This window comes from Alnus glutinosa, chromosome 3, assembly GCF_958979055.1.
Source record: "Alnus glutinosa chromosome 3, dhAlnGlut1.1, whole genome shotgun sequence".
NCBI classification, from domain to species: Eukaryota; Viridiplantae; Streptophyta; class Magnoliopsida; order Fagales; family Betulaceae; genus Alnus; species Alnus glutinosa.
The window spans coordinates 35,552,629-35,577,391 of NC_084888.1; the positions used below are offsets into that span (position 1 = coordinate 35,552,629).

General features: G+C 38.0%; 3 protein-coding genes across 4 annotated transcripts; 2 read left to right on the top strand and 1 right to left on the bottom strand.

Moving 5' to 3' along the window:
- The first annotated feature begins 551 nt into the window (after positions 1–551).
- Positions 552–8,478, top strand: LOC133864619 (ultraviolet-B receptor UVR8-like). Of its 2 annotated transcripts, none has more exons than XM_062301006.1 (11): positions 552–1,022; positions 1,720–1,793; positions 1,881–1,965; positions 2,236–2,367; positions 2,461–2,697; positions 2,861–3,106; positions 3,844–3,887; positions 6,171–6,353; positions 6,744–6,834; positions 7,739–7,782; positions 8,006–8,478. In XM_062301006.1, exons 1-11 carry the CDS (start codon positions 806–808, stop codon positions 8,126–8,128), a joined length of 1,476 nt encoding a protein of 491 aa, XP_062156990.1. In that variant the 5' UTR covers positions 552–805; the 3' UTR covers positions 8,129–8,478. The 2 variants fall into 2 exon arrangements, with proteins under 2 accessions (XP_062156990.1, XP_062156991.1); XM_062301007.1 differs by having other exon boundaries at positions 554–1,022; positions 2,867–3,106.
- Positions 8,479–10,070: 1,592 nt separating this feature from the next.
- Positions 10,071–13,063, top strand: LOC133863457 (wall-associated receptor kinase-like 20). The gene is made up of 3 exons (XM_062299386.1): positions 10,071–10,948; positions 11,040–11,093; positions 11,834–13,063. Exons 1-3 carry the CDS (start codon positions 10,156–10,158, stop codon positions 12,895–12,897), a joined length of 1,911 nt encoding a protein of 636 aa, XP_062155370.1. The 5' UTR covers positions 10,071–10,155; the 3' UTR covers positions 12,898–13,063.
- A 5,192-nt stretch (positions 13,064–18,255) lies between these two features.
- Positions 18,256–22,366, bottom strand: LOC133864478 (uncharacterized). The gene is made up of 2 exons (XM_062300822.1): positions 21,932–22,366; positions 18,256–18,958 (listed from the first exon to the last, which is right to left on the bottom strand). Exons 1-2 carry the CDS (start codon positions 22,308–22,310, stop codon positions 18,420–18,422), a joined length of 918 nt encoding a protein of 305 aa, XP_062156806.1. The 5' UTR covers positions 22,311–22,366; the 3' UTR covers positions 18,256–18,419.
- Between the last annotated feature and the right edge of the window lie 2,397 nt (positions 22,367–24,763).

The following is a 24,763-nucleotide window of genomic DNA, read 5'->3' on the forward strand; positions in this document are numbered from 1 at the left end:
GTCACAAATAAAGAATGCTATTATATGAGTCATATGACTAACAGGAGACGTGCGATATTTTTAATACAAAATGAGATGTGACATGTTAAATAACACAGAATCTTAATTATTATTATTATCATATTTTTTTGGTAAGTAAAGAACAATCTCGATCATGCCAATAACGACCCTTGATGACAATCGTAATGATCATTAAGTGAATACCAAACATGCTGGAATAGTTTTACAAGAAATTTGATTTGACACAAATACTCCGTGGGATCCACGTTCTTTTCGCCCATTGGTTCACAATCTTCCAAAAATGTTTCAATTTGCACTAAAGAAATATCCTTCGTCTGTGAATCAGGGGGCCCCACAATGACATTCACCGTACACGTGTCTGCTATCAATGATTGGAGTTGGCGTCCGAAGCCAACACGTGGCACGCGAGCGGGCACGCCGGCTCCGCTCACGGCCTCTGAAGTTTGGGCAGGGCCTAACCTTCCAGAAGCTTCCGGGCAACTCCTGGCTAGCAATGGCCGGGGCGTCTGCGGGTCAGATCTTGCCACGTGTAACTAACACCACGTGAGCGTCCTACGTGGCATCCCCATGTCCCTGAAAATGATACTACCTCTTTTTATGCACCAAGCAGAGCGTTAGGGCACTTTCAAAAGACTCCCCGAAGTCCACCAATGACCAAACTCCAAACTCTCTCTCTCTCCAAACAGACACCGCAGGAAAATACAACCAGAGATCAACAATCACTAGCATTGCCGAGCATTACTTTCGTGTCGTTTTGTTTCTTTGGTTTTTCTGAGAAGAGGCAATGAATGGAGAGGGAAAAGGAGACGACGGGGCAGTGAAAATGGAGGCGGAAATTGAGAAATTGGTGTACATGTGGGGTTACCTTCCGGGAGCTTTGCCGCAGAGATCGCCGCTGGTGTCTCCGATGGTTGTTAGGGTTCCGGCGACGATTGTTTCAGTCGGGGACTCGTGGAAGGATGTTTGCGGCGGGGGTTGCGGATTCGCCATGGCCATTTCTGGTGCTTTCTTCAATCTTTGATGCCAAGCGTTTTCATTTTTTATTTTTTTTGGTTCTGAAGATTTTTGCTTTATTTTTTTACACTGGATTTGGGAATGTCGTTGGTTTGGTATGGCAGGAGAGGTAGTTTATTAGTGCATTTGCCTCTGTTTGATTGCCGAGAAAATGTGTCAAAAGGAAAGAAAAGGGATTTGAGCACTGCGATCTATGTGTTTTGGTTTTGGGATGTTGAAATGTTCGGTTTTCTCTTTCCAATCTCTAATCTCTCTTTCACCGCATTATTCTCTTTCATATATAAAGTTTTCCCTCACTAAATTAAATTTTCTTCTGTACTTGATTCGAAGTGGGATTTTTTTTTTCCTGTTTTGATTTTTGATGAAAAACCATCTCTTTGGAATACTAAACTATGAAAATGTAAGTTTTATTGGATGCGAGTACTATCTTTTCCTCTAAATTAGCTTTGGAGCACCATTTTTGCTCCCTTTGGAATTCTTCTTGCAGGAATCGCGCACAGAGATGAAGTTCTCCTTAATTCTAATATTTAAATAATTTAACTTGCAAATTCAGAGATAATCTTCCTCATAATACAGTCTTTAAATCGTTGCTTACATTTTTTTTTTAGTTTAGTTAAACCTCACTTTTATGTGTAATTTTTGTTACATTGAGCTGGTCTTCTCTGATGCTTCTTTTTCAATCAGAGTCCGGAAAGCTCATTACATGGGGTTCAACAGATGATCTAGGGCAAAGCTATGTGACATCTGGGAAGCATGGGGTACTGCTTGAGCTTCATTGAGTTCTTATTTACTATTATCTTTTAGTTCTTTTTGTTAAAGTAATTCAAATGTTTCTACTTGTTAAGGAAACTCCGGAGCCTTTCCCTCTTCCAACCGAAGTTTCTATAGTGAAAGCTGCAGCAGGTTGGGCACACTGTGTTGCAGTTACAGGTAATTTTGATTAGAATTAAGTAAATGAATGAAGGGCGTAGAAAAAAAACGTAGAAATAATTTTTTTCTGCTTGTCACTTCAGGCTGTCAAAAGCAAAGACAGCTAGGGGGTGCACCCTTGTTTGCTTATATAAGAGAAAACCAACTTTTACAAGCTATTGGTAACTGATTGAAATATAGAAGCAAGTGAATTCACCAATGTCTTATAGTTCTAAATGTGTAATTTACTCTGTGTTGAGTCATTTAGTGAGTTTACGTGTTTAAATTCAGGGACTGGAGAAGTTTATACTTGGGGGTGGAAGGAGTGTGTTCCCTCTGGGAAGGTTTTTGGAGACCCAAGTTTGGGAGGGAGCTTTGAAAAGGATGTGTTTGAAAGGCAGAATTCATTTTTGACAGAGCAAGGTACTTTCAGTTTGGCATCATTGTCATGAATTGTGACAACGAAGAGAGTCTTGTATTCCTTGTTGCTGACTAGTAGAGGTGGTTCTCTGACAGTTAGCCCTACCTCTCAAGGCTCACGATCAACTGGTGGAACCGTATCCAGTGCTGATGCTAGAGGAGGTGGAGAAGAAAGTACAAAACGAAGAAGAATATCGTCAGCAAAGCAAACAGCTGAAAGTTCATCATCTGGTGATGAATCTCTCTCAGCATTGCCATGCCTTGTGACGCTGAACCCTGGAATAAGGATAGCCTCTGTTGCTGCTGGGGGGCGCCATACTTTAGTATTGTCAGGTAATTCAACTGTGTTCTGAATAATTGCTGCCTCTATGCCACAGTTTTGATGCATTGTTTTTTGTATTCTGGTCATGGTACGTAGGTTGGTATGCAGTATGAAATTTGACGCTATGGAAGATCAATTTTCTAAAGCAAGACATATGATACTGATTTCCCAAAGTTTCAGATATAGGACAGGTGTGGGGTTGGGGCTATGGAGGCGAAGGGCAGCTTGGTTTAGGCTCCCGGATACGTATGGTGTCCTCTCCTCATCCTGTGCCTTGTATAGAGCCCTCTTCTTATGGAAAAGATAGAGCTGCAGCACTCTCTAGAGGAAGCATGATTTCCGAGGGACAGGCTTTTAGAGTTCCTGGAAGTTATGTGAAGGGGATTGCTTGTGGAGGGCGACATAGTGCAGTAATCACAGGTATGCCTATGAAGTAGTTCTACCATTAAGTATGAAGTCATGAGCATTCGTGCTGGATCCTCTCTAATGTTGTAACTCTGAAGTTTTTAACTCATTTGATTATCTGATCATGTATGCATCCCAGCTGATATAAAGGTTGTTGAATTCTAAACTCTAGAAAAGATGGACAGATTCTTTTCAGATTTGAACAGGGAATTGTAAGATTTATTGAAATAACTATGATATCATTACAAATTTAAAACAATTTAAAACTTGTGAAAATGTTGTTTTAATATGAAAATTGAAAAGAGAACTTTTAAATTTAAGGGAGAGAACAGAAAGATTTGAAAATTGTGCGTGCTTTGTATTAATATGTAGTAGCATATGAAAAAATGTGAACAATTGCAAGAATAATTACTAAAACTCACGAAATCCATTTGAAATGCGAGGCTCATTTAATGTTATTTTAGATAGAAAAAATGATACTTACGAATCCTAACTAACATGAAGGGTATCTATCCTTATTAAGAAATATTATTCATCAAAAAAAAAAATCCTTATTAAGAAACTTTTTTGAACCTTAATATTCACCATGAATTCATTTGTACTGGAATTAACTAGAGTAAATATGGAAATAAAATAATTGTTTTTTATCTGAAAAAACATAAATGTGGAATTTATTTGTTTCTACTTGGCCATGTTTATGTGGTTAACATGGCATGTACTCACATTTTCCATATATCATTTCTTTCATATAGATGCTGGAGCGTTACTTACTTTTGGTTGGGGACTGTATGGACAGGTGAGTTTTTCTGGACAAGTGAATTTCTTTGTGTTGTGTGCTTTTGTGCCTCGTGCTTTTCTCTTCTTGAAATTATTAGTTAACCGATATATGTCATCTAGTAGTATGGTTCACCGTTTTGATCTAATGCTAATCTGACTTTGGATGTTGATCAATACTACTTTGGAAATGAAATCTAAAGAAGCATCAACACACAAAACCTTATCTTTTTGTTTTTTTTTTTTTTTTTTCTTAAATGTAAAACCTGATTGTTTAAAAACCAACAGAACTTCATGTACTTATTTATCAGTATGATCCATTATTTATTCTAGGGCAATTTAGCTAAAGGGGTTCATTTTTTCACTTATTGAAACATAGATAAAATAAAGGGAAAAATGCATCGTCAATCCCTGTGGTTGGTCTAATTTACAAATAGCTCATTGTGGTATCAAAGTGAATTTAGAGGTCCCTATGGTTGGCTAAATTACAAATCGCTCCCTGGAGTCAAATTCCGTTAAAAAATTTGACATATTCCGCTAGGTGCCACATCAGCACCAATAAGATGGTGACATGTGTCACTCTTAATAAAAATAATAAAAATATTAAATATATAAAACTAAAAATATATATATATTTTTTTAAAAAAAATAGAAAAATAGAAAAAAAAGGAAGGGGTGCCCAACTAAGGGTGGTTTGCGAGCTGGGGGAAGCCACCCTCAGCCTAATCTAGGGGCAACCACCCCTTTCCTTTCTTCTTTTTTCTTTTTTCTTTTTTTTTTTTTTAAAAAAATAGTTTTAGTTTTATATATTTATATTTATTTATTAAGAGTGACACGTGTCACCATTTTATTGGCACTAGTATGACACCTAACGGTATCTGTCAATTTTTTTAATGAAATTTGACTCCAGTGAGTGATTTGTAAATTAAGCCAACCACAGATACTGATGATGCATTTTTCCCTAAAATAAATATATAAAGGGATTCAATGTGTTATAAAGTCCAAGCTTTATGATCTAGCACAAGCGCTCTTAATCCCAACTCCCTGCGGGCAGCAGGAATCTTTAGTTTATAATATGAGTTTTAACTTTAATTTGATATTGCAATATTCTCTACATCTGTGGATTTTAGGAGATATTATTTATCCATTTCCTTGAGATGTAACCTGACTTTTGTGTGCTTCCCACTTTATGTACTGTTATCTGACCTAACCGCAACAAGTCCATTGCAACATTCTATTAGCATTAGTTCATAGATAGAATGTAGTCTTTTCTAGTTGCTGATAAAAGTTGTGTATATGAGCAACCCTAAACCCTAAACACCAAATAGAACTCACCCAAAAGCCCTGAAGCCCTAAAACCTGAAACCCATAGAACACTTGCCGCTAAAAAACACAAACCTTGCCTTTCCCGCGCCTGTATTATCATTATTTATGGAGCATTCTAAGTTCAAAAGCTCCATTTTGCCTTTGGACTTAGAGTAGGCACCCTTTTCCTCTCGAGGATGATCCCCATCCCTATAATCACCTCCCTTAACCCCTCACCACCAACGCCGAAGACGAACCAAAACCAACCGGCACAACGAAAGCAGACCCCTCATACCGGAAAAAAAGCCTTAACCTCCGCCGACGTCGCCTCCGGAGAGACGAGAGGATTCAGGCAGCCCCCCATACCCGGGCCTGCATCAGAACCCGCAAACGGTCAAATACCCGCTTCAAGATCCGTTAAAAGCCGAGGGCCCATGTCTTCAAAGCCCACAACATGCCCAAGGCCCGTAACCGAGCCCACCAATGTTGCCCTCTTAGCATTGGGCTTAAACACCAAACGGTTAGACCCAGCCTGCATCCGAAAACCTTTAGAAACAACTGCAGTTTTTATGAAGCAGAATGCACTGGATTGAAACATGTCTACTGCTTTATCTGATATGGGGGTACCATTTCTTTCATGTTTCTGTGCCATTGATTTCTTTACTGTTAAGTTTATTGGAATTCAGCTTCAAAATTATGCAACCAAACTACCCAAAGTATATGCTTTTCTACTCAGCTGTCATGTTTAACATTTAATCCTTATATCAATCCCTGATACTGGTTGAGTCCCAACTTTTGGTTATTCTTCTGGATTAACCTGTGTGGGTAAAGTATAAAATTGTAAAGAAAAAGCACTATAGATTTTTAAGATAAATGAAAAAGGGTTGATCTATTATGTTCCTTTTACTGTTCTCTTTTCAACTCTCTTTGTTGCTGCATGTTTTGGTTAACCATGATAAAGAAGTAAAACTGTTTGCTTTGTCATGTTGTTTTTGTCAAGTGTGGGCAAGGAAGTACAGATGATGAGTTAAACCCAACTTGTGTGTCTTCCTTACTTGGTATCCAAATAGAGAGTGTTGCTGTGGGACTGTGGCACACAATCTGCATATCAGCAGATGGTGATGTGTATGCATTTGGTGGGAATCAGTTTGGGCAGTTGGGAACTGGTGCTGATCAAGCTGAGGTATACTCATTTGTTGTTTCCTTCATTAAAATAGTGAGGCAATGATAATCTCTCATCCTATAACACGGTTGTGCCAGTGGTATGTTGATTCCTAGCTTGAAAATTCTAAGCAACAACCTAGCTATGTCAGTCGTACCAATGATATAATGGCTTAGATTGATAAACTAGTCAATGACCCAACCAGTTTTTTATAATTCTTAGCCTTACCTTTATCTTATAATGTTGGAATGTGGATGACTTCTAAGTTACGAAAAAGTATTTTATTCTTCTACTTCTGATCTAACTTTACTTCGTCGTTACCACTGTCTCAATGTTCTATTCATGTTGAGAAATTCTCTCCCTTGAATGGTATTTTTGCAATTAACTTTGGTACTTGAATTTTTATACCAGACTCTGCCAAGGCTATTGGATGCTTCAAGCTTGGAAAATATGCATGCAAAAAGTGTGTCATGTGGGGCACGTCACAGTGCCTTAATAACTGGTATGCCACCATGGATTTGTATGGCATCTATAATTCGTTTTTGCTAAGTGATAACGGGAAACCACCCTAAGACCCATGAACATGTCATGTTTATGCAAATTTGAACACTGCCATACTTTAGTTTTGCACTCCGTACACCTTCACCTTTCCATACCAACAGGGGAAAAGATAAATATAGAAGTAAAACAGAAAAAAGGGAAGAAACAGTGGGTGTGTTCCTTGGACACATATATCAGTACTCAATCCAGGTGTGGTAGTTCAATGAAACTTCCACAGTTTATAGTTATTTCTTTGCATATAAATAGTTATATCTATGTTATATAGTTATTTGTTAAAAACTATATTCAATTTTTTCAGCCACTAAATTAAGCATAAATGTTTTGTTTGGTCTCAAATATAAGTTCAAATGGGATAGTCATGTCCAAGTTGTAATGATTAATAGTTTCCTTTAGTAAATTTCTGCTAATTAAAAAATTTCTTATTAATGGGATAACTGAGTGGAGAGAAAGCCCAATAAATATAACCTCATAGGCAAAGACTTTACTTTTGTGAAGGCAAATAGTGGTACTGATATTATTAAAGACTAATTAAGGGATCATACCGGGAAAGGCTTTAGAATGATGAATTAAGCTTGAATTACTACTAACATCTTGGACTAATCGAACATAACTATAATTTGAAATGGTGAAACATAAAAGGTATTACTTCAGTAGGTAGTCATATTCCTTTTTCTAACTTTTTCATATTGAGTCATATGCAACAAAGCTACTCACTCACCTCGTACACATATTCTATTACATTTTAATCATGTATATGAGAATTTTAACTTTATATGAATTAATGCTTACAAATATATTGTCATTGACAACCTGCTGACTTACTCGGTTGTCTCTGTTTCTTGAAGAGGATAGGAAAGTGTTCTGCTGGGGATGGAACAAATACGGCCAGGTATTATTCTTGGACTGATCAGTCATCAAGCCACTGTTACCACGGCACCGCACTGCGTTTATATAATTTCATCGTTTTGTATTTTGTATCACATGAAATGTGTTTTGAAGTGTTTTGTTAGCACTTAAAGGACCAACTTACGCTAGGGAATCTAATTTTGCATTATTCGGTTTCCATATCCATACCATGGAACTAATTTAAAGTCACCGTTCGCTCTTGGCAGCTTGGTTTGGGCGATGTGATCGACCGCAACATTCCTTCTCAAGTCACTATTGATGGTTGTGTCCCTAAAAGTGTTGCTTGTGGCTGGTGGCATACCCTTCTTCTTGCCGAGTCACCCACTTGAATTCTTCACTTGCTAGAGGCCTTCCCACAATTTTGTAGTTAGCAGTTTTCTAGATCGGTAACTGAGTAATATGTATATGTACATACAGTAGCTTGTATACATATACATATATGTATGTACTCAATTCTTTCTTGGCTCATGTTCACCATGACTGGCCCTATCTATAACACCGTTGCAAGAACCAAGCATCGGTTCCAAGATGTGTAACATTGTTGTTCATCCATTGTGTATGTCCCTCTTTATGCAATTTGAACCCTCTAATGCAGTAGTTGGCGAGGGATAAATAACTTTCTGATGTAATGATATGCCTTGTAATTGTTATGTACAGGAGTGTTTTTGTATTCTATCAATTACGTTGTGGATGTCTCCTCAACCAAAAAAAAAAAAAAAAATTACGTTGTGGATGATGTTTTTATGGACAAAATTTTCTTTCAAATCAGGTTAGAGGAAATTTTTTTAGTTCATTTTATTAAATTGGTATGTTCAAAATCTGTGATTGTCACATAAATTCGTAAGAATGCACGTTAGAATTACATGTTTTATTAAAAGTGCTTTTCACATGGATTTTGAGCACATGCCACTGTAATAAATCAAATTTGAGAAAAAAAAAATCAATCTAATTTCAAGTACACTATGGAAATCTGCCTTTGTCTTATTTAATGATCCAATGGAATGAGGTTGAGTAGAGTCCATAGTCTCCTTTATTTTTAGTGCATGCCCTTTAATTAGGATATAGATTCTCAATAATTTTAATGTTTGGATCATTAGCAATTCGGTTAATAAATATAAAAGAATTTTTATGATGTAAAAACTCTTTAGCAATATGGGTAAGAAATGGCCGGATCCCTCAAATTCTGTCTATAGGCGTATATGATGATTCAGTTTCGAGGCTAAGGCTGTAGGGTTCTACGCGAGTTTCGAGAACTTGGACTCGCATTTGCTGGTGGACTCATGGCCCGAACTAGGGTAGGAAATACAATGGGCGTTGCCGCAGGAACCGGCGGGTTTTAATTGTAGGGATATGTATGAATAATATCGTTGACAAATGAAGTCAATGAAATGAATTGGGTATTTTTTTTTTTTTTCAAGTTTATCCGCGTGTTCATTTTTATATAGAATTGCTGAAAGTGATTTCATTCAAACAAGTCATTGACCTGTCGGAGTAGAAGGTTCTCTTTTAAACTGTTGAAAGAAGACTACATTATTGATTAGACCATTTTTATTTTATATTGCCACCATGTATCCCACTTAACCTTTATTATTTTTCCATATCCAAAGTATTTGAACCTAACAGTGAACCACAAAAACCCAACGAAGTTAGTTTTATTTTAGGATTTTACCTAAAAATTTAATATCTTTTCCAATTAAATACATCATCAAATCCTTCACATTCTAATATACAAAAGAATTTCTAAATTTAAGATTTAAAGTATAGAGATGTTCACAACCCGTAATTTAAAATTATTTAGGTTAATTAATTTTTTTTTTAAATGAGTAATGTTATATTTTACATTTATATTTCATAATGCTGACACAATTTTAACAAATTTTTGTATTTGTCATTTTAACAAATAAATATTAAAAGTTGATTAAGATTAACACATCAGTATTATAATATAATTGTAGAATAAAAATTTAGTATAAAATATTACTCTTTTTAGTTTTTATACCAACCAAAAAAAAAAAAAAAAAACCTGAGCAGAATTTATGATTTTTCAGATAAAATCCTAAACAAGCACTAAAATGGATAAAACTAACTATCTAGACGATTTTTTTTTTTTTTTTTTTTTTTTTTTTTTTTTTTTTTTAAAAAAAAAAAAAGGTGGATGCCACTACTGAAGCTAGAGTCAAAATTAATAAAGATTGTCAACCGATTTTGACAGGCAGAAGTTGCTTTACGAATCTTCCATTTTTCCGGCCAAATACATATCACCAGCTTTGACTAATAAGGCCTCTGCACATTCATTTCAAGAACCAATACGTCAAAGCCCCCATCCACTACCCTCTCTCTCTCGCTCTCTCTGTCAATGGAGGCGACCACTAAGCTGCTCATATTCACGGCGGCGCTGCTAATGTGCGCCGGGTGCGCAACCTCCGCTGTACGCTGTCCCAACTGCGGCAACATCACAATCCCTTACCCGCTAAGCACGGGCCCCACGTGCGGAGACCAGTCGTACAAGATCCTGTGCGACGGGGGCTCTCTCAAGTTGGACACGCTCAACAACACCTACCCGATCGCGTCCATCAACCCCTCCGCCCAACGGTTTGTGATTACCCCCTCCAACTTCCTCCCAAACACCTGCATCACCTCGGATATCGCCCACCAGGGCGTCCAGCTGAACAGCAGCCTCCCCTTCAACGTCACCAGCAGCAACACCATCATCTACCTCAACTGTACCAGCGACCTCCTCAGATCACCGTTGAATTGCTCGTCAACGAGTCTCTGCCACGTGTACGTCAACAACAGCGGGGCCGTGGGTCCATGCGAGGACGCACCGCTGTGTTGTACGTTCAGGGCGGGCGGGTCGTCCACCTCGTACATGATCCGGGTCCGGCAGTCCGGGTGTAGCGCTTACACGAGCTTTGTGAACTTGGATCCGACCTTGCCCGTGAACCGGTGGCCCCAGCCGGGTCTGGAGATCCAGTGGGTGTTGCCTCCGGAACCGGTGTGCGGGTCTCAGGCGGACTGTAATGATGGGTCCAACTCTAACTCTAACTCTAACTCCACTTGTGGGCCCGACCCAGCTGAGGCTGGGGTCCGTCGGTGTTTCTGTAACTCGCCGCTTGTGTGGAACCCTGTTGAAGGGGTGTGTGTTGAGAGTAAGTTGGATTTTTTTTTTTTTTGACAGATATTTCACAGGTGGAGTGCAGTGGCTAACATAACACATCGCTTTGTTTTATTTTTGTGCAGATTGTCAAATTACTGGCAGTTGCGGCGATTCAGACCGGACTGCACTCATAGCAGGTACTTTCTTAAGGACATAAATTTCTACAATTTTTCTTTCTTTTTTCTTTCTTTTTTTTTTTTTTTTCTATTATTATTTTTGGTATATGTCCTTTTAAATATATATAAAAAAAAAAAACATGTTTTTTTATTTATTAATGCTATTAAAAAAAACATGTCACCTACCAAGGGACATGTCACTTTTTTAAAGATTAGGTTGTAAAACTCAATTTGTAATAACTTTATGTCCATTTGTAAATTAGAGGAAAGATTAATTATGCACTTCAGACCATTTACCATACTTATTTTATATTGATTACGGTTGTGTCTTGTAAATTTTTTTTAAAGTAATTTACTCTTGAAGTTACTTAAAACACGTTATGTTAGCCAATATAAAATAGGTATAAAGAATAGTATTACTCATGGTAATGCCTAGCCGACGTAGTTGTAGTATAATTTTTTTACAAGTTGATATGTTAATTCACTTGGACATGTGTTGGCCGCTAAATAATTAGAATTTTTTTATGTTTAATTTTCATTATATTGTATCCGGTGAACTAACACATAAATTTATAAGAAAGTTGTTGTACCCTAATTAAGCATCTTTCTTTTGCTTCCGCTTTCTTATATTTAATTTATTTTAATATTTTTTGCAAAAACCTTTTTGAGACCATCCTCTCGCAATGGAAGTGCACGGAGGATGCGAATTAGAACCTTGTAGCTCTATTACGTGTAACAAAAATGAGAAAGTGTTTTTGTAGGCTTAACTAGTGGTCTTGCTGCAACGCTGGTTGTGGCCATCGTTGCAATTCTACTCTACAAACGCCACAGGCGCATCAAAGAAGCACAAGAGCGGCTGGCCAGAGAGCGTGAAGAAATCCTAAATGCCAACGGCGGAGGCAGAGCTGCAAAGCTATTCACTGGCAAACAGATCAAGAAAGCAACACACGACTTCTCCAGAGACCGCCTCCTTGGTTCCGGAGGGTATGGTGACGTCTACAAAGGCATTCTACAAGATGGCACTGAAGTTGCTGTCAAGTGCGCCAAGCTTGGAAACACCAAAGGCACTGACCAGGTCCTCAACGAGGTCCGGATTCTCTGCCAAGTCAACCACCGAAGCCTCGTGCGCCTGCTTGGCTGCTGTGTTGAGTTAGAGCAGCCTATTTTGGTCTACGAGTATATTGAAAATGGAACTCTTTTAGAACATTTTCAGGGTCAGAAATCCGGCGGGCGAAGTAGCCTTGCTTGGAGCGATCGTCTCCGCGTCGCCCACGATGCTGCTGAAGGTCTTGCATACCTCCATTCCTCTGCAGTTCCTCCAATATATCACCGAGATGTCAAGTCCAGTAACATTCTGCTGGATGAGAAATTGAATGCCAAGGTTTCGGATTTCGGGTTGTCTAGGTTGGCTCATACCGACTTGAGCCACGTCTCAACGTGTGCTCAGGGGACTCTTGGATACCTTGATCCTGAATATTATAGAAATTATCAGTTGACGGATAAAAGCGATGTTTATAGCTTTGGAGTTGTGCTGTTGGAGCTGTTGACGTCTCAGAAGGCTATTGATTTTAACAGGGACCCAGATGATGTGAACTTGGCAGTTTATGTGCAGAGATTGGTGGAGGAAGAGAGGTTGATGGATGCCATTGATCCGATACTTAAAGAGGGAGCAAGCACTTTGGAGATGGAGACTATGAAGGCTTTGGGGTTTCTTGCTGTGGGTTGCTTGGAGGAACGTCGACAGAATCGGCCTTCCATGAAAGAAGTCACTGAGGAGATTGAGTACATCATGAGTATTTCTAAGGCAAAGGAGGTGCAGAATTAGTTACTAACCAAGTTTCGAGGGAGACGGATCAGCAGTTGGTTCTAGAATATGTAATGCTATCGGTGTTAGTGTTTCAGTGTTTGAACATCATTATTTCCCACGCGAGTTTGTTTGATGCTTATAATGTGTATGGATGAATATCACCTTGATCTTGCTTGCACCCGAAGTTTCTATCCACTGTCTGTCTTCGCATTCAGGAAGACCACCGCAGTGACCATACTACTGGCAAAATTTAAAGTACACCTATTCTTATGGCAAGCAATATTTTGCATTTTTTTTAAATTAAACTCGGACAACAAAAACTCGCTGAGAAACCCACCTCCTCCTTGTGAGGATTACCCTCCACCTCTTTCAGAGGTTTACTCTCTGCTTTTCGTGGCCTTCCACCTCCTAGCGAGGCTGAACAACCATCTTCCAGATTTCACCCAATATATCAGTTTTCTTTGTTCTCTCTTCCCTCTTCAATTTTCCTGCAACCCTAAAAAGGAAAAAAATTTCTTCTAGCTGTTTCTCTCTTTTGTGAGGATTTCCCATCTTCTCAATCCGTTTTCTTCCAAAATTACCACGAGCTATCCTTCAGTTTTGTCCGCCTTCCTCAATTTCAAATCCAATTTCTGTCCTGTTCCCACAGATTTTTCTGGCGGTGGCTGCTTCTGAGCTCAGTCGGTGGTGCAGTGCTGGAATTTTCGAGTCCCTGGGCTGCGAAATTGATTGTTGGTCGTGATCAGTACAGCGTTTCCTTCTCCCAGGTTTTTGATCTGTGGAGAGCTTTTTCGGTATTCTCTGGTTTCTTCTTGGTGTTTTGCCTTTGCCTGGTGTTTTTCGGTTTTCTGCCAGATTTTGGGGTTTCCTTTGTTTGCTATTTTGGATTGTTTGTTTTTGGCAGTTCTGTGTTTTAGGGCCATTGGATTTCTTGTTAAGTTTTCTGTACAACATGAAAATTTTATCTTGGAATTGTAGAGGTTTGGCTCAATCCTCTACAATTCGTCGTTTACGGGCTTTGATAAGGAAGAACAATCCTGATATTATATTTCTGTCTGAAACAAAGACTGCATCTTCTACAGCTAGTTCTTTATTGCTTCAGCTTGGTTACAGTATGAATGTTCAGGCTCCCCTACTGTCAAATGGTTGATTTCGTTTGTTTATGGACCCCCTTATCAGAAATCCAATTCTGATTTCTGGACCACTCTAGCTGTTTTCGGAGATAACTGTGATTTTCCCTGGCTTTGTATGGGTGATTTTAATGCTATAACTGCTCAACATGACAAATTGGTCGGTAGACCTTTCCCAATGTTCTGCAGGAATACTTTTAGCTCTTTTATGAATCAGTTTGGTATGATTGATCTGGGTTTTTCTGGTAACCCCTATACGTGGTCTAACCACCGGCAAGGTCATTGTTTGATTAAAAAACGTCTTGATCAGGGCATCACTACAAATCAATGGATTCAACACTTCCCCTCTTTCTCTGTTACTCATTTGCCAGCTCATAATTCTGATCACAACCCTCTGCTCTTAGATACATCATCTAGATCCCCTACTCTCCCTCGCCCTTTTCGCTATGAAGAATTTTGGACAAGAGATCCCACTTGTGGAGTAGTTATTAATGAAGCCTGGTCGATTCTTGTGTCTGGCTCTCCAGCTTTCTGCTTGATGAAAAAAATTAAAGAATACAAAGCAGGCTATCAAACAATGGAATAAGCACTACTTTGGAGAAATTAAAAGGAAATTGGATTCTATTTATCAACTACTCGACATTACTCAACAAGCCCCTCCTTCAGATTCCAACTTAGCCTTAGAGCTTCACCTCAAATCCCTCTTAGATGAATATCTAATTCAGGAAGAATCCCTCTGGAAACATAAATCTAGAGAACTTTGGTTGACTTGTAAGGATCTTAACACTCGATTTTTTCATACTAGCACCCTTATTCGGCGGAGAAGAAATGCTATTGATCTTCTAAAATCCTCAAATGATGGATGGATTTCAGATAGGAATTCTATTGGTGATTGTTTTGTTTCCAATTCCAAGCATCTATTTGCCTCCACAAATCCTACTGCTAACACTGAGTTATTTGATCTTTTTCACTGCTCTGTCTCTGCTGAAGAAAATAGTATATTATGTGCTATTCCAACTGAAACAAAAATTCATGCTGCTCTTGCCAGCCTAGGTGCCTCTAAGGCCCCTAGCCCTGATGGTTTTATAGCTCTTTTTTACATGAAATATTGGGATAGTATTAAACTGACTGTCCTTCAAGTTGTCTGGAATTTTTTCAGGAATAACCATCTGCTTAAGGAATAGTATCACTCTTTCATAGCATTAATTCCAAAGAAGATGGGTGCCTCCTCTGTGCATCACTACCGCCCCATCAGCCTTTGTAATATTATTTACAAGATCATCTCAAAGCTGCTTGCAAATAGGCTGAAGCCTCTCCTCAACAATATTATCTCTCCATTTCAGACAACCTTTGTTCCTAATTGCCATATTCAGGATAATTCGATACTGGCTCATGAGATGTTCCACACTCTCAAATCCAAAAGGGGTAGAGGGGGCCTAATGGCTGTTAACATTTATATGGAAAAAGCTTTTGACAAGATGGAATGGTCTTTTCTGCTAGCTATTCTTACAAAACTTGGATTTCATCCCACCTGGATCAACTGGATCCGGCTCTGCATTTTGACCTCTTCCTTTTCGGTTCTCCTGAATGGCTGCCCTTTTGGTTTGTTTTCCCCATCTAGGGGTCTTTGTCAAGGTGATCCCCCATCCCCATTTCTCTTTATTATTGGCATTGAAGTTCTCTCCCGACTGTTTCATCAACGTCTTCGTGGTTTCAAAATAGCTAGATCTTGTTCTCCCTTAAACCATCTTTTATTTGCTGACGATCTTGTTATTTTCACCACTGCCACCTCTAGCGAAGCAATTATTATTAAGGAGTGCCTCAACAAATATAGCTTTTGGTCGGGACAAACTGTCAATGCTAGTAAATCCAATATCCTTTTTAGCAAGAACACAGCTACTTCCACTATTTTAGCTATCAGAAACTTTCTCCCCTACCAAACCACCCCAGCTACTGCTAAACACCTTTGCCTCCCAATCCTGTATGGAAAATCTAAAAAAGCAGTTTTCTCCGATATCTTAGATAAGGTAAATGGGAAAATCGAAGGTTGGAGATCCAAAACTTTGTCACAAGTTGGTAAAACTACTCTGATTAAAACAGTGGTCTCTGCTCTTCCTTCCTATGCCATGAGTTCTTTTCTGTTCCCGGATGGTCTCTGTAAACAATTGGACAGGGCCTTTAAAAATTTCTGGTGGGGTTTCCCAAAGGACAAAACCTGCAATCTTTCACTCAAATCTTGGGCTTCTTTATGTTTGCCAAAAGATCAGGGTGGCCTTGGATTCAGACTTATGAAAGATGTGAATTTGTCTCTGATATCGAAACTGGGTTGGAAATTGCTCTCAAACCACAACAACTTATGGGTTTCTCTTTTTCAGAATAAGTACATCAGGTATGGTAATTTCTTATCCTCTCCTCTTACATCTGGTTCCTGGATTTGGAATGGCATCAAGGCTACTCTCCCTATCATTTCTGTTGGAGCTTGTTTTATTCATCATAATCACTCAAGCCTCCCTATATGGTCCACACCATGGATTCCAACATCACCTTCTTTTAAACCTATACCAAGATTGGCTTCTATCCCTTCTAATCACCCTTTAGCCATTTCTGATCTTATTCATTCTCCTACCTTGTCCTGGAAGCAAAATCTCTTGCATTTCTTGTTCGACCCCACTACCACCTCTGAAATTTTAAAAATTCAGATTCGTCCCCACTCTGACTCCCTTCTCTGGACCCCTTCAACCACTAGTGTTTTTTCAACCAAATCCACACATCACCTCATTAGCTCTTTCTCCCCTTCCACTCCCTCACCTCTCCCCTTATTTCGATGAATCATTTCTTCGGACAGAAGAAGATTATGTAAACACTTACTCGAAATCTCACTTATCAGATTCCATTGTGGAAGACACAATTTTTTCTGAAGAATTCGCTATGATATATCTGATCCATACATAATATCATGAAAAATGGATACAAATTTTTGATTGCTACTTAGTTTCACTTGTCCCATTGCTCGTGTGGTTTGGCGCTAATCTTTTTGGCATTTGGATACAATTGCTTTAAATGTTACTAACATGACAGATTGGCTCCTTATTATTCTTCATCCACACCGTATGCTTGGAGTCCCTCCAGCAGAGACTCATAGGTTTCAAATATTTGCTGTTGTTGCTTGTGACTACCTTTGGTTTACCAGGAATAAAGCTTATCATGATGGCATTATCCCGAATGCTCTTCTTATATCAACTACTATCAACAAGACAGCACAAGAACACTTTTCAGCGTGGAAAACCAAATATGATAAAACTCTTGAAGTCTGGAAGAGTCCATCTCCTCCATTTTTCAAGATAAACTATGATACTGCTATCAGACCTACTTTTTCTGCCCAAGCTGCAGTCTGTAGAGACTCTACTGGTTCTATAATCAAGTGTTCCTCCATTATTATCCCATCTTGCTCTGCTCTTTTTGGTGAGGCTACTGCTGCTCTTCTGGCTGCTCGTTTGACAGTTTCGTTAGGGTTATCCTCTTTTATCTTAAAGGGTGATTCTCTTAATGTTACAATGGCGCTTCAACAACCAGCAATTACTATTGATTGGCGCATTGCTTCTACCATTTCCATCATTCACTCCATCATCCCACCAACAGCTAGCTGGAGAGCTAGTCATGTAAACTGAAGTGCAAACTTCTGTGCCCATCATGTGGCAAATTGGGCCGCAACCAGAATTCATTCTGGCTGCATTCCCATTCTTTCCCCTCTATCCACATCTTTTCCTCCATGTTTTGGAAAAGACTCCCCCTCCACTTTCTTTAAAATTAAAAAATTTAACTCATTTAATTAAATGAATCGAATTAAGCTAAGCATATATAATCTTATACTCATACTTCAATGTAACTTGAATCCAACCCGCGCGACTTTTAGAGTTAACAATTAACACGTTTTGCAAATTCAATATAAATTAACGGGTTAAAATTGAAGAGTTTAAATCATTTAATTAAATATATTAAATTAAAATTAATCTATATAATTTTATATTCTTCCCTTCCACGACCGGAACCCACTAGCTAACACAAATTTCTACTTCTATCTATCACCATCAATCTACAGGCCAAATTTCAGTCACATTTGACCAATTATTCTCAATCTCTCAAATCTACACCATAAGACAGGAATCCCGTTTTCTACAGGCTGACAAGGATCAAAATTTGCTCTGCATCACGAGTAATGTATACAAGAATGAAAAACCTTCAAAGAAAAAGTATCATTTCGAACTTGCATTTATGAATTTGAACTCAAAAAAAAAAAAGGGAGAAAAAAGAAAAACTCCCATAACAAAAAGGCTAATAAAAATACAATATGATAAAAGTATAATAATGGCAACAGAATCCATTTTAACTCTCCAATAACTCTTGAATAGTCTAGTTTGCTCTGGGTGTAGCCCATTCAACTCGAAGGATGAGGCTGTCATAACCATATCCATTGAGCTTGTTGATAGCTCTCTCAGCTTCGTCCCTGTTTACAAAGTTGACGAAACCAAAGCCTCTACTCATGCCAGTCTTTTGATCAATAGCAACATAAACACGAGTAACAGAGCCAAATGGGCGGAATAGTTCAAGCAAGTCGGGCTCCCGAGTATCCTCGGACAAATTAGTGACCCGAACTGAATTTTCATCATTCCTGCGCCTCATATCTGATCCACTGGCTCTTTCTGCACCTGGTCTCATGCTTGGAGGCACATAAGCTGCCTTCCCAGCACCAGGTGCAACCACAGAGGTGTCTGATGTAGGAGGCTTATCAACGAAGGCATCGGTCTGTGGGGCAAGATCCTTGTAAGGGCACCTAGATGTCCAGTGGTCACCTTTCTTACCACAAGTCCTGCACACCATGAGAACAGCACCTGCTTTACCAAGCTGAGCCAAGTTGTCTCCTGCTACCTTGCTTTCTTCCGCTTTGGTACCTGTTGGCAAGTCCATATTAGAATAGAAACAAGTACTAGAATACCAAGATCCAAGCTAGATGACGGGAAACTAATACACTATAAAGAGCCTAAAGAAACTTTAGCCAACCAACAAACATTGCTGGATATTGCACCATTCTTCACAATCAGAAACTTAAAGCAACAGTTCCCCAATGAAGAAAATTATCAAATGAAAGAACATACAAAGCCCATTTTTCTAAAAAATTACATTTTCTATGCTACACAAGGAGGCTCGAGATTTATAGAAGTAGAGGCCTATGATTGTTTCCAGGACCACCATGTCAAGGCAAATATTGGTATAGAAAATCTTTATTCCTTATTGAATTGTGAAATAACAATGCCATACGTCAATACTAGATATCCCTTGGGACATAATTGTTTCTTTACATGTAAATGCAATACTATGGTGCCTGTTATGACTAGGGTTCGGACTTCATGCAGACAACAATTAGCTAAGAACGTACTAATTTAAGTTCATGAGAACAAAAAATTAGCTTCCACATACAACTTCAGGAACGTGATCTTTATGTCTATCCATAAGTAGTGAGAGCGAGATTGGTTCTCTAGCGCCTGGCTATTTCCAGCTAGTCTAATGTAGACTGAAGGATAAAGGTTTATAGACACAAAAGAAAAAATGAAAGGCAGGTCATTGTTTCAATACACACCCGAGACAAATGAAAAATGCGAGCGCGTGTCAAAAGAAAATAATATCAAATCCACAAGTCATGAACCCAAAGCCTCAACTCTCAAGGTCCAGTGGCGGAGCCCGGAATTCACTTTGGTGGGGAGGAACTAAAATAATAAAAAATGAAAAGATAATTTTTTTGTTCTCTTTATATACTATGTTTTCATTATATATAAAAATATGATAAACACAATTCAAAATAAAAATGAAATATTTTATAACACAATATGTGTATAACAAAAATTATATCTATCAAACTCCATAAATATGTTTCAAGATTGATACATCAATAAGGTAACATGCAGGCACTAGTACAGAAAGAAACAAAATAACAAAAACAAAGTGTCTAAAATTGCCACCTACACTCTTTCATTTCATTAGACATCGAATTTATGTCTTGTATATAATATAAAGCCTAGATACATGGGCAGTCATCTCAATAAATTTTGCAAAACAAGTTTTTTTGGAACAAGAAAAAACCCATAAATATTTTTTTTATAAGTAAAAATATTATTGAAAAAAGCGTAAGGAGCCCCTAAATACACAGGAAGTATACAAATGAGAAACCAAAGCTAACCCGAGAAAACCCAACAAAAACCACAAAAAAAAACCCAAGAACCCGAACAAACACCCTAAAACAACCCACAAAAGAACCCAAACAAAAGCATCCGCCAAAGAACCCAAACAAGAACAAAAGGAAAAACACCAAGGACCCAAGGTACAACCCACAAAAAACCATCAAGGCAAACAACCCTACAACAAGTTAAAAATGCATTTCTCATTTCTTTCAAATCACATAGATGTCAAACAAATATTCAAATTTGAACACATTGAAATGGATTTTTGAATACATACAAATAAATCTTTAATTTCTATAATTTTAAATTACAATCATATCTATGTAGTATTAACTGCAATTGAACTCATCTAAAAAAAAAAAAAAAAACTGCAATTGAACTAAATTTGTTATTCATTGGAAAAATAAAAATTATGGTAATTCTTTGCTCTCTCAGCAAATAGAGAAGTACTAGACAACTTCAAAAGGCAGGTGCACCATGGGCTAAAATCGTGCAATGTTTAAATGGTATATTTGGGCTTCAACTCATTATAAGACCCACAATTAAAGTACAACAATTGCAGATACAAAGGACAAAGAGTCATTTGTCAAAATAACAAAACAAACAGTGATTACATAAAAACTAAGAGAAATGTTTGGTTTTTCCACCTTTTGCCCATCTCTTGTCAATCTCTAAAAGAGATTGACAAATCCACCATTAAATCTGTGGGACCCACATGTAGGTTCCACATATTCAATGGTAGATTTGCACAAGAGATGGGCAAGAGATAGATATGTAACCACTCTCAAAAACTAAATATTCGTATTCCATAAATAAGCAAAAAAAAAAAAAAAACACAAGCAAAAACAATGACAAAAAATAGCTTAGGTCCTTCAACTTCATTCAGTTTGAAATATAGACAAAACAGCTCAGGTCCTTCACCTGCATTCAGCTTCCTTCTTTTTCTTTCTACAGTTCTACCAACAGGGCGGTGCTGGAGGAGGAGGGGGGGGACCTTAAACATTCTTAAAAGTTACTTTTTAAAAAAATCGAAATTTTTGGAGTGGTGGCCACAGCATTGACTAATAAGATCCACCAACCATAGAGAAAGAGAAGCCATCTGGTTTCTTAGTTTTGCTTAATTCTAACCACCAATAGTTAAATTTTCATAGCCACAGATATACAAGTTTTTGAGGCTAGCAACAGCAGATATTTCTCAGTCTACAACAAATACAAGGAATCAATTATGTTCAGCACAGTGTAGAGTTTGTCTTAAAATGTCATAAATTTCTTTCCAGAAGATTGTCCTTTCATAATAAGCGAATATAGGATCCTAAATTATCCAAAAACTTAGAAACAGAGAAACCAAGAGAATCCTAAATTTTGTAAATTTTCCAATGCTTAGATTTTTAATCAATTGCGACCAATGGAAACCAAAGCTCCATGAGCTATTCTAATCCAACCAATTTTCTCAGTATAGATGAATTCTTACAATTTATTCAAAAGAGAGAAAAAAAAACGAATTTTTACGTTTCTAAAAACCCAAAACACCCTTGAAAAAAAATATTTTCAGATCTCAATTTCATTCATATTCCTCAGCAGTCAGCAACCAAACAGAAACTCATATTAAGCAAATCAAAACCACAAATATCAATACATGAACACACACGTAACGAGAGAGAGAGAGAGAGAGAGAGAGAGAGAGAGAACCAGGAGCCCTGGGGCGCTCAAGAAGGATCTCCTCGGTGGAGACCATGGTGAGGCGGCTACCAACGTCCTCACGAACCGCGTCGCCGAACTTGGGCCAGGACCGGCGCTCCACGGCCCGTTTGCTCAGCTGGGCCTTGGCAAGCTTCCGGACCCGGGTCGTGGTCGTGATCTTGACCTTGTTTCCGTCTTCGTCGAACTTGTACTCGATCACCTTCTTGATTCCGTTCTCGTTTGGCCCGATTATTTGGCGAGGCGGGAGCAGGAAGTCCAAGTCCTCACCGTCGTCCTCCTCGAGCTCTCCCCATCGGAGCTTGCTCGGTTGATTCGTCGCGTTCGAGCCCGCAGCTGAACCGAATTTGTCGAGCGCCATCGCCGCCATGGGTTGGGGATGTGAGTGTGTGTACGGTGGCTTTGGAGACGCGACGAGGGTTTGGTTTTATGCACGAAAACGCAAAGGATATGAGAAGAACTACGGTGTCGTTTTATTCATAAAAATAATAATAATAATAATAATAAAACTACGGTGTCGTTTTGGTCTTAGCTTTGGGCATTCGGCTTGTAATACAAATGGGCACCGAAAAAGACTAGACTTTTTAGATTACGAGAGAATAGGCATTTTCAGGCTTGAGATTAATTTTTTGCTTATTTTTATTAATGAATTCATCTTTTCAAATAGAAGAACATAATCTGCGCAGAGTTAAGTTTCACAACTCGAAAAACAATTTCTATCGTGACTTGACTAAATAGATATATATCTATCCACTAGATCTAAACGTCTATAAATGATAACATAGATATAAAGATAACTCCTATATGGAAATAAATTCCTAATGATATATCAACTCTCAGATTGTACCCCTAATACAATAAATTACTTGGAAATAACTATTACAAAAAACAATAAAAATCTACTACTAAATAACTTCTACACAAATAATTAAAAGATTGTTTTAAATAGATAACTATAACTATTTTTATTTAATTAAATTACTCATACTCTTGTAAGAAATTACATATGTGTCCCTCATACACATTTAATTTGTTGTAACGGTTAAAATTAAATAATTATCATAACGGTAATTATTTAATATAAATATTTAATATGATTTATTCCACATTAATTTACATGAAATCAAAACGGTTTTTATAGTAATATTTTTGATTTATTTCCTTTATGGGAGGAATAAAATCAGCTAATCATTAAAGATGAGGGTCCATGGCCTACCTATATAAAGAGTCTTGTGTATCCATCTATTGGTACCTGTAGACATAGGTCAGAAGATCTTCGGTCTAAATTTTCTTTTACAGAATTTATGTTTATCTTTAAGACTTCTTCATATGTTTGAGCAAAAATAGCTAGAGGTATTTATATTTAATTAGCATTTTATCTAATATTATGCTTACATGTGGTATCAGAGCCTGCCTCTATGTCAATTTGCTCAGCATTCAGTTTTGATTAAATTTCTGTTGGTTTAATCGAATAGATTTTCTGTAAATAGTTTATATCTGTTTATTGTTCCGGTTTATGTAGTGTTTTCACATTTGTGCCTTTATGATTTGTAATAACTGCAAATCATAAGTTTTTGAAACTGTAAAAGTTTTACTGTAAAAATCACGAGTTCAAATCACGGATCTACCGAGAGACCCATGAACGAACACTGCTGGCCGATTCTGGATTAAGTTTTGGTTAATTCTTCTTTGGTTGAATCGAGGAGATTTTTCTTGAATAAAGTTTTGACCCGAAACTTGTTACACTGCAAACACACTGTGAAACAACAATGAAGAATTAGCTTTAGATATAAGTGTAAGTGTACAGGTTTCATGCTTTACTGCTAAAGCATTTAAAAAAAAAAAAAAAAAAACTTACAGTTATTTCAAAAGCTATTTCATGAAACCAAAAAACTTGCAGTGTTTTGCTGTGAAACCCATCTAGTCACCAGCATGATCGGCATGTGGGAAAATCAGCCATGAAACCCATCTTCAACGCCGGCCATTCGCTAGCGAAAACCCGCATAAAGCTAAGCGGGTTTCCGCCGCATAAAGTAGGCCGGTGCCATTTCTGTTTGAAGATAGGCCACTTCCAGCGGTTTCTTCCCAACGTCGGTACTGGCAACCCTTGTGGGCTGCCTGGATCCTGGACAAATGGAGACGTGGGTCGCCGTGTCTGCTGAACAGTGGCCCTCCATGGCCGCTGCATGAGGTAGCAGAGTGGAAGGGAAGGGCGGCCAGCGCAAGAGGAAAAAGAAAAGGAAAACAGAAGGAAGAAGGAGTGTAACGGCGCAGGGGTTAAATTTTTCGGGTTAATGGGTTTTGGGAATCCGGGTAGGGTTTTAACCCATCTAGTGAATACGGGTTGGGCTTGTATTTTTAATGAGGGCCGGGTTGACTATTGGATATGGTCTGACCCGAATAGATCAGCCCAAATTGTAGTTTAAAAAAAAAAAAAATTGGATCATTGGGTCATAAGTTTAATATCAAAAACCCAAGTGGCACATCCGAATTTTACTATCCAATAGCCCAATTTCTAGCAGCCCATCCAGAATTAAAAATAAAAGAAAATTGCTTATGCAGTGTGGGGTTTAGAACTTGGACTCTTTAAAGGGTCTAAGACTACTAAGGCCATTGGGTCATAAGATTTATTTTGTTTTTATTACAATTTTATTTGTCTTATATTTTCATTATTCAGTATTAAAATTATTGTTTCTTTAATACTTGAACTTAGGAATATAATTTGTTTGATGCCTAGACCTAAAAATAATTAACAATACCATACATGCTGACGTGTTTACAGTAACATCCAAGAATGCAATGTCTAAAAAAGTTCTGGCTAAG

Excerpts from the sequence above, each read along its gene's own strand:
- LOC133864619 (XM_062301006.1), top strand. The coding sequence starts at position 806 with ATGAATGGAGAGGGAAAAGGAGACGACGGGGCAGTGAAAATGGAGGCG. Across the intron at positions 3,888-6,170 it reads GTTGGGGACTGTATGGACAG|TGTGGGCAAGGAAGTACAGA; the intron begins GTGAGTTTTTCT and ends GTTTTTGTCAAG. Across the intron at positions 6,835-7,738 it reads TCACAGTGCCTTAATAACTG|AGGATAGGAAAGTGTTCTGC; the intron begins GTATGCCACCAT and ends TGTTTCTTGAAG.
- LOC133863457 (XM_062299386.1), top strand. The coding sequence starts at position 10,156 with ATGGAGGCGACCACTAAGCTGCTCATATTCACGGCGGCGCTGCTAATG. Across the intron at positions 10,949-11,039 it reads TGAAGGGGTGTGTGTTGAGA|ATTGTCAAATTACTGGCAGT; the intron begins GTAAGTTGGATT and ends ATTTTTGTGCAG. Across the intron at positions 11,094-11,833 it reads CCGGACTGCACTCATAGCAG|GCTTAACTAGTGGTCTTGCT; the intron begins GTACTTTCTTAA and ends GTGTTTTTGTAG.
- LOC133864478 (XM_062300822.1), bottom strand. The coding sequence starts at position 22,310 with ATGGCGGCGATGGCGCTCGACAAATTCGGTTCAGCTGCGGGCTCGAAC. Across the intron at positions 18,959-21,931 it reads TGAGCGCCCCAGGGCTCCTG|GTACCAAAGCGGAAGAAAGC; the intron begins GTTCTCTCTCTC and ends ACTTGCCAACAG.